Source organism: Salvia hispanica, chromosome 6 (genome assembly GCF_023119035.1).
Source record: "Salvia hispanica cultivar TCC Black 2014 chromosome 6, UniMelb_Shisp_WGS_1.0, whole genome shotgun sequence".
Classification (NCBI taxonomy): domain Eukaryota; kingdom Viridiplantae; phylum Streptophyta; class Magnoliopsida; order Lamiales; family Lamiaceae; genus Salvia; species Salvia hispanica.
Window position 1 is genome coordinate 31343090 of NC_062970.1, and position 9517 is coordinate 31352606.

The 9517-nt window shown below is 33.7% G+C and overlaps 1 protein-coding gene across 4 annotated transcripts; it reads left to right on the forward strand.

Moving 5' to 3' along the window:
* The first annotated feature begins 2430 nt into the window (after window positions 1-2430).
* LOC125197532 (U5 small nuclear ribonucleoprotein 40 kDa protein) lies at window positions 2431-8842 on the forward strand. Of its 4 annotated transcripts, none has more exons than XM_048096291.1 (8): window positions 2431-2625; window positions 3097-3370; window positions 5009-5489; window positions 5656-5812; window positions 6598-6642; window positions 6789-6954; window positions 7230-7600; window positions 8262-8842. In XM_048096291.1, the coding sequence occupies exons 2-8, from the start codon at window positions 3158-3160 to the stop codon at window positions 8578-8580; spliced, it is 1752 nt and encodes a 583-aa protein (XP_047952248.1). In that variant the 5' UTR covers window positions 2431-2625; window positions 3097-3157; the 3' UTR covers window positions 8581-8842. The 4 variants fall into 4 exon arrangements, with proteins under 4 accessions (XP_047952248.1, XP_047952247.1, XP_047952246.1 ...); XM_048096290.1 differs by having other exon boundaries at window positions 3104-3370; XM_048096289.1 differs by having other exon boundaries at window positions 2431-3370.
* The last annotated feature ends 675 nt before the right edge of the window (window positions 8843-9517 follow it).

Below are 9517 nucleotides of genomic sequence, written 5' to 3' on the forward strand. Positions count from 1 at the left end.
CATTTTGAGAAATGATAATCATTGGATAGAAAATTGGTCCAATTAAATGATAGCTTCCCAATCAAGATTTGGAACAATTATAATAGTATGTATTTTTAAAATTAAATTATTTTAATTCAATAACTGATTTATTAAATATGTTTTATAATCCTTTAGATATTAAAATTATCGTATGCAATATTAAAACTAAATTTATTATTTATATTTAATATTAAAGCTATATAGTATGTAAATATATTTATTTAAATGTAGTGTACATTACTACAAAATAAGATGAAATTATATATATTTAAAATACCATTAATGTATAGGTGATATACATATGAAAATACCACTATATCAATTGATCTGGAACATTCATATAAAAAGAAATCAAATTTGTGAATCTCACAAGTATAATAGATATATACTGCCATCTTTATTTTTCTTATCGACTCTTCTCACTTTTGTATGTATAACTTATTTTTATTCTTTAACTCTTCTCGTATCCTGTACAAGATTCATGTCAAAGATTATTCTATTGACTATATTAATGTTAATAAAAGAGTTTTTCAAAATCTATGAGTTTTTATTTTTCAAGCAAAATTCTATAATCATTATTTCTTATTTTGAACAAAATAGTTTGTGGTTAATTATTTTTGCATTATATTTTGAACATAAGTTCGATTGCCTTTTTAATACAACTTTATTATTGTTATAAACTTATATTTAACGTAATATTGTATGATTAATTTATTTTTCAAATTTATGTAATGTTGTGTTTTGCCTCAACCCTTTTTATAATTCTTAAAATGCATATAATGATATTTTTTCTCATTTCAGTTGACTAATTGAGAATGTGAAATTAATAATTTAACATACAAAATATAATAATAAGTGTATTGCATTAAATTATTTAATTTTTATAAATTATTAATAAAGTGTTGGGGGTTAATATAAAGAAAAAATAGTTAAAATAAAAAAATAGATCTGAGCGAATTAAACATAGATCTAAATATGCAGGTAGGTAGCTATACATCCTACCTTTGAACTAAGGCTGATCTTGAGGAGAACTATTGTGGATCTTGAGGAGGCAGATCTGAAGAAAGTGCCAACGGTGGTGGCAAAGAGCTAAAGGTGGAGAATAGAAGAGATGTTCTTTCTTTTTTTTTTTCTTCTTTTTTCGATTGGTTTGTGTTCTGCAGAGGGGAAGGCAACTAAGTGCGACGGTCAGTCTAACAACGACAAGCAAGAATGTCGGGTTGTGATAGACCTATGTGAGGTTGACTTTTGTCCGATGAGCACCGCCGGAAAGTTCCAGTTTAGTTATTTATAGTTTATTCATAATAATTTTATGTTTTGTAAAATTAATATCAAGAAAATATTTTCTCTCATGGCATACATTAATATATAGTAATTTAACTGATAGACTTAATTTAAGAATATTTTTAAAATATAATGATATAATTTCCTTTATCCAGTTATAAGCAAGACGTTTCTTTTGGATATGAGATTTAAAAAAAATGTTTGAAAAATTTAAGTTGGAAAAAGTAAGGTACCCCGGTATACCGAAATTTGTTATATACCGTAAATTAAGGTATATAGCGTAAAATATAAATATAATTATATATAAAATATATTTATATATTTTTAATTATAAAATCTATTGTAAAATATAAATACCATTATGAATAAAATATATTTAATATATAATTTTTTAAATTATAAAATAAATAATATTTTAAAAATTCAAATATTCTATTTTTATTGATGTTGAAAGTCAGGTATACCGCAAAAAGTATGGTATACCGAATTTTGGTACGACTGGCTACATTAATACCGAAAATGATGTGCGATATCAGTATGGAAACTCACCATACCGAAAATAAGGTATACCGAAGTTCAGTATACCGAAAATTTTGGTAAGGTAAAGGTATGATTTTTTTTTGCATACTGAATTTACGATAATGTATACGGTATGGTGGTTTCGATAATGTATACCGTATTTACCCTGAATGGAGAGATAAGTACATTTTTTAAGGTGTACCATAAAGATATTAGTTTTTGTTTTTAATGTTAATACTAGTTCCTACTCCCTCCGTTCTATAGTAATAGATGCGTTTTTTTTTGGCATGGAGATTAAGAAAAATTGTGTTAGGTGAGTTAAGTAAAGGGGGAATAAAGTGGAAAATGAAAAAGATAAAGAGATGAAGAGAGAAAAAAGTAAGAGAGAGTAAAATATGTGTGGAAAAATGTATTGACTTTTACTAATAGGGGAAATAACTCTATTGCTATGAAACTTACCAAAATAACAAAATGACTCTATTACTATGGATCCTCAGAGGAAGTATTAAATTTGTGCTGATTCTTTAAATTTAAAGACAACTAAATTTTTCTGAAATAAACCCACAAATATTTTATATTAGCCCCAAATAGCCCTGTGCCTTTTTTTCTCTATTCTTCGTCCGCCATTGCCAATCCTTTGCCTCTGCGACATAATTCACCATCCCTCTCTACTTCCATTTCCGTCCTTCTTCCAATTCTTTCTCGTCGACCGCCGCCTATCGCATTTCACTTAACTCGTTACGCGGGCACCTCTCGCCGTCTGCGCGTCTCCATCCATCGCCAACACGCAGCCGCCGCCTAGTATGCCATTATCTCTCTATCTTCTTAACTAGTGCGTTATTTATTATCGACAACCAAATTTAAAGATTTAAATCCAAAAGCAGTTTCAATCGAATTTGAAACTGCTAAAACTCGTTTTTTTGCTGTTATCGTTTCCGCGCTATCAACTTTCCAGTAAAAGAGCGAGAATTTGTCAGCAAGTTTTGAAAAGAACTGAGACGGAACAGCGAATTTTTTGAGTTGAAAATGTGATAGGATTGTTCTTGGCGGGAAAGTGCCAATATTGCCAATTTCTTCCGATTATTCAGGAACAATCGCAAAAACTGAAAGGTCGGAAGGGAAAATCTTCTAATAGGAATCCCCAATCCACCACTCATACATGTTATTTTTTTTTTGTTTCTTCTAAATCTGAACCCTACCTACAAATCCTCCAAATTGAATATCAAACCGTATCCTCCCACTCACTCAATTCTCTCATTGGCTTTATCCGAGAATCCAGAGATACACTAAAGTAGAAACCAAACAAAGAATTATAATCGCCTTAATCGAGAGTATGGACGGGTATCCCCTTCTGAAGAAGCCCAAAATCGAGCCTCAAGAAACAGCGCAAAAACTCGGGCAAGACGAAGAAGACGAGGAAAACAATGATGAAGAAATGAAAGAGCGAATCAGAAATGAGCAGGAAGAAGCGATTGTGGCCCTGATAGAACATCGCACCAGAGAAGTTGACCACTTGCGCCAGCGCATTACTTACTACAACGCTCAGGTTTTCCTTTGTTCCTCTAACTTTTTCAAGAGTATGATATTGTGGATGTTCACAAAAGATTAGTACTTTATTAGTAGTTTCTATTGGACTGTTTTGTACATCAAAGGATAACGAAAAGGTAATGTAGGTAAAGAACATACTGTTTCTATTTATGAACTTTACAGTTACATGTGCATGGAATAAGTTGTTTTGGAGCCTTGGAAATTTGATATATATGATACATAAAAATGATTTGGATCACTTCACTGACATTCTGGGATATGATTAAAAATCATTGTGTAGTTTCGGCTGAGCTTGCAGAGTGGGATTTGACAATGTGGTAGGAGTTGATATGCTTTTTTCTTTTTTGTGGAAAGAGTAGTTAAGAATATGGATTGATCTTGGATCCACTTTTGACTTTGCAATTGCATTGTTTAGTGTTGAACTCATATCATATTGTAGGTTGGTTGGGAAATTAGTTATTTCTATACACTGAAACGTTTTGGACAATGAAAATATAATGTTCATGGATTTTGAAGGAGGTATGTTGGTTTCTCTGGAACTTTAATGATACCATGGCCTTATTGAGGTGTATTCTTGATTGCTGTTGAAAATATTAAATGATGATATCTTCAAATAGCTGAAATTTTTGAAGAGATTGCATTCAACTTATATACACTTCTCTCACTGCGCCAGATTTATAGAAATTATCAATCCACCTGGCAAGCTTCAGTATTATGTAGCTTGCCTGAGTGTGAGAAGGATTCTTCAGGGTGAGTTTTTTATAGACTCCAGCTTTAGTTTTCAAAAGAGACTTCTATTCAACAGTAGGTCTGGATTAATGTTGAACTTACTAACTCACTGTATAATGGTTTAAGTGGGATAGTAACTTGAACTTTACCTTTTCAACACATGTTTCTCAATGTTCCTGTATTGTTGCTTGAATACATCTCTGCTTACATAGGAAGCATTCCATCTGATTCTAAGACCTCCTGTGGCAGACTGGATTTAATGCTGTTATGTTTATTACTAGATGGCATATTCTACTAAAGTGGATTATGTTTAGATTTTGTTTTGCTTTTTCGTTGATAAAACATACTCCCTCCGTCCCACCATAAGCGAGGCGCTTCTTTTAAGCACTCGTTCTAGGAGAATGCTATTTAATAAATTGGGAGAGAGGAAAGTAAGAGTGAGAATAATGTAGAGAAGACTTCCATTATCATTGCTGTTATTATTATAAAAGTGAAAAAAGGTAAAATTGTAGGGGTTTTCTGAGGAACATGTTACTTACTGCAGCATAATACTCCTCCAATCCCTAAGAGAGTACAAAAATGTTTCGAATTCAATGCGTTCATTGTGTTGAGACTTGAGAGCCACCACTGACACCTTGAACCCAACCAACTTTTCTATTCATTCTGACCCTAATGGACCTTCACACTGCTTGAAGATGAACTCTTTATATAACTTGGCCTTGTTGCGAATGTAGCTAAATAAAATTTAACAAGAACAGATCAAGCACTTGGGACTCTATCCAACAAACACAGCCCCCCTCTTTTTGCAAGTTTGTATTAGTACTATATTTGTCTATGTTGTTCTACAATAGCTCTTCTACCATGAAGTAGAATTCGTTGACTAATATCCCTACAAATGGGCATGCAGCTTGAAGAAGCAGAGAGGAAGCTGGAGGATACCCAAAATAAATTGGCGCGCCATCGAGGACAGAAGACCTCAAATGCTTCAAAACAATTAACTAATGGAAGGAAAGAGCTAGATGTTGAAAGATCTAAAAGTCCTATGACGGTTCCCGAAAGTTCTCAAAAACAGTCTCAACGCCAGGATGATGTAAAGGCCTCTGGAGATAATCTGAATGTTACCAGAAGACCATCCAGCCCTCCATACAGAAACGAAGGTTCCTCTCCTGACCAAACTCGGTCAAGACCACAAATTTTAATTCCTTCTGTGGCTCCAAACATTTCCCAACGTAAGACAAAGGAATCTGCAAACAAGCATCCCAGTAATTCTGCATTACCGACACCAACTTTAGTCAATACCCCGGCTAAGTCCAAGGGAGAAAAAGCTTCTAAAATATCATCTGAGCTGGATTCCACAACACAACCAAAAAGTACAAAGAGGAAGCATGGTTTGTCTTCTCTGCTGCATCCTCTTGCATTGATCAATTCTCATGCTCTGTATGCTTATTCTTTTGAAATTGGTTCCCTAGTGATTAATTGATTTTGAGCTTTCATTAAATAATTTTCATATTTTTATAATAATCTTGTTCTTCTGACTATTTCTGTAAATTACAGAGGAGACTGAACTTAAAGATCTAATCAAGTTGATTGGCAAAAGCTCTTCACCTGTCACCGTACGCTGTCAGCATGGGACACTTTTACCTAGTCAACACAAAAGAAAGCAAAGAACTCTTGTTCTCTGTCCAACAAATGATCAATTGTTTGCTACCAGGTAATTGCATGCCCTATATAGTAAGAGAATTATTAGAATTATCAAGTAGGACTAGGGAAAAATGTAGCATGTATACTTTTATACTTTAAGCGCTTTAGCCAGGAAGGATATAGGATGATGTTAATTTTCATGCATATACTCTTGTCATCTCTTCTTGAATTAATGTTTACAGATATTTGCATAATTTTTCTATGGTTTACAGATCCTAAACTTTAATCATTAAATAACTATGTGCAGTATTTTTGTTGTTTGAATGTTGAAATTTCTAGTCCAAGTTAATACATCGTATACTATATCACTTTGCTGGCTATATACCTAATTTTAGTGGATCTTGGTATGTTTTGGGGTCCACATAGAGTATATGAGCTAAACCAATTTGCTCATTTGATTTTAGAATGCTACTTGATCACAAAATATTCTGGTATTGTACTTTTTTCCCCTGAGTTAGTAGTAACGACATCATTGGGCGAGCCTAGTTAATCATTTATTTCATTTTCTTTTGTTGTTAAACCTCTTTGATTTGATACAAATGTACACCACAATTACCCTGTTTTTTCTCGTTTAATGGGTTTGACTGTTCAAACAGTTCAATATCCTGTAACATTTTTTTTCGGGTGGCATTATCATTGCTTGTTTCTCATATGCTCTGGGCATTTCATAATAGCGAAAAATTTGGCTTGTCAATTTTTTTGGTCTGCATAGTTTTGAAAGGTGGCATGCGTTATAGTAGAATGTATCCCTGACAACCTCTGTAGTTTTAACCTCGTTAGTCAATGCTTTTGCAGTGCCTTGGATGGAGTAGTCAACCTGTGGCAAGTACAAAACCGAGGGTCTGTATTTTATGTTTGAAATTTGTTTGCACTTTATTTTGTATTTGCTTCAGAATTTCCTATCCTTTTATGCTCTTGTAAACAATATGATTGACTAGCTTGAGTTTTTTAATTTGACTTTTTTCTCTTATTTAACAAAATTGCAGTTCTAGTGCAAGTCTTTTGAGTAGTACTGATTGTCTATCTGACAAGCAGAGGAGATGGCCAGAAGATATAGCATGGCATCCTCTTGGATTAAAACTTTTTTCAGTTTATAGTGCGGATGGTGGTGATTCTCAGATATCGATTTTAAATCTAAACAAGGGAAAAGAGGTAGCATCTTAATTCAAATTTATTGTAGTTTGTACTATTTGATTACAAATCTGCTGGTTCACTTTTTTTCTGCTGCAAGCTGGTTGTTAATGTTCAGATCGTCTTATTTCATCCTACTATTTTCATTTTCATTTTATATGTATATCTTTAATTTTGCTATTATGTTATCTTGCTTGCTGATCATGAATGGGCTGCAAGATATTTTCACATGACGTTGTATGGCAGTCTGAATTTTAGATTGATTCTAACTTTAATCTGAAAATTATAATTGACAGAGAACACGTGTGCACTTTCTTGAAGACAAGCCCCACAGTAAGGGAATTATCAACAGCATTGCATTCATGCCCTGGGACGATAAATTGTTCGTAACTGGTGGAAGTGATCATGGTGTCGTTCTTTGGACTGAGAAAGCCGAAGAAGACTCATGGACACCTAAAACATTGCACAAATCTTTTCACTCCTCTGCTGTGATGGGGATTGCCGGAATGAAGCAAAAAAAGATTGTGATGTCTGTTGGTGTAGACAAGCGGATTATCGGGTATGATGTAACAACTTCCAGAGCAGATTATAAACATCAGATAGAAAGCAAATGCATGAGTGTTCTACCAAATCCATGCGACTTCAACCTCTTTATGGTTCAAACGGGGTAAGTTTATGCCTTATAGAGTTCCTTCCACATTTTCAGTAATCTTGATATGTCTATCTGTATTGCCTCCATTCATACACCTAGAATTTTAGTAATTTTAAGGTCATCATCAACTTTTAAGGGGTCCTTCAGATCTTACTCTAAGACAATTGGCTTAGTTCAACTCTGTCATACTGTAATAATATTATAGATCTCTATCTCAAGATTAGCCCTTCACTTTAGTGATTCAAATATGCTAACAGAAAGTTTGGACACTGTTCTACATGAAAATGCTGATGGGCTTGTGTGGATTTTGAGAGGTTTGCTAGGTAAGGATGAGAATTTGAGAGGTCTGCTAGGTAACTGTTTAGGCAAAAGTCAAATTTTGCAGGTGAAGAAATAGGTAGAAATTAAAGAAAACTACACTCACTTTTCAAATTTTGATTAGAATTGCTTGAAATTTAAATTTTGCAAGCCATATTCTGGACATGTTTCCAGAATAAGTGAAAAACATGGAAACTTTAGCACTTGAAAGCCTAACACTAGTCAAGCAATTTTTGACAGTCAACCACATCAAAGGCAATGATTTTACTGAGTTATTCTTTTGCTAATGTCAAAATAGGTCTATTTGGCTCTGGTTTATTTGACCGTACTAAAGTGACTGAGCATTTCACTTGGACAGGACTCCGGAGAGACAGCTTAGACTGTTTGACATCAGATTGAGGCAAATGGAGATTCATGCCTTTGGGTGGTCTCAAGAGCGCAGTGATTCACAGTCGGCTCTTGTTAATCAGGCTTGGTCGCCGGATGGTTTGTACATAACATCCGGGTCAGCTGACCCTGTAATCCATGTCTTTGACATTCGATACAATGCTCGCAAACCATCGCAGTCAATACGAGCTCATCACAAACGAGTCTTCAAAGCAGCATGGCACCATACCCTCCCTCTCCTCATCTCCATATCTTCAGACTTGAACGTTGGGTTGCACAAAATCATCTGAGCAAATGAAATACAACCTGTTCAACGATGCTTAGACATGGTGAAGTGTTGTATGTGCCGCAGGTGCGTGTTATTTTAGACCGTGACTGTTCCTCTTAAATGTGATGCTGGGCATGTTTGTCCCACTTATTTTGTCTAGGTTTTAGCCCATAGCCAAAGTTGTAAGGGCATAGCAGCGGTGCCAATTTTTGTGTACAAATATTACTACATGAGAATATGAGTATGGAATAGGTAGTATAATTGAACAGTCATTTTGCAAGCTACAAGCCAGTTCTTAGATTGATAAATGTTGGTTCAAAATCTCGCAACTCATCAACTGGTATTACATTTTCCTTCACAAGGAGAGTCTTATCACTAATCCTTAAAATTCGCCAAGGTATCTAGTGGATTATTCTCTTCTTATTTGTGTATTTATGTTGCTTTCCAAAGAAGTCTAATAGCCTGAATCGCTAATATACTGACCCTTTTATAATAGGATAAATTACTAGAAAAAAATCATAATTTTAGATTCTGATCCATCCTACGAAGTTGAAAATTAGCTGTAACTGCAATAGGTTTTAATGGAGTACTTATTTTGTTGATTTTGCAGATTGAGAGGTAGTTGAGTTATTCGCTAAGTTTTTCGAAAAGTGAATATTTATGGGTAGTGTTGTCTTAGTTGAACTTTTTAAATGTCATATATGATACAAGTTCATCAAAGCTAGACTCAGTAGAAAAATTGGAAAAAATATTAAAATTAATTATTTTTATAATTAATTTTCAACATCAAATTAAAAGTTAAATAAAATTAAGTACAGTAGTATAATTTTTTCAACAACCTACTCATTATAATAGTGATGGTATTATTGCGGTTAGTTGTGAGTAATTACGATATATCTTACCGAAACTGACATCGTATGCATTACTGAAAATTCGGTATGAAAATAACTCATACCTAT

Bases quoted from the DNA above. Each gene is read 5' to 3' on its own strand.
- LOC125197532 (XM_048096289.1), top strand. From the start codon at position 3,158: ATGGACGGGTATCCCCTTCTGAAGAAGCCCAAAATCGAGCCTCAAGAA. The intron at 3,371-5,008 runs GTTTTCCTTTGT...ATGGGCATGCAG, and splicing joins TTACTTACTACAACGCTCAG to CTTGAAGAAGCAGAGAGGAA. The intron at 6,643-6,788 runs GTCTGTATTTTA...ACAAAATTGCAG, and splicing joins TGGCAAGTACAAAACCGAGG to TTCTAGTGCAAGTCTTTTGA.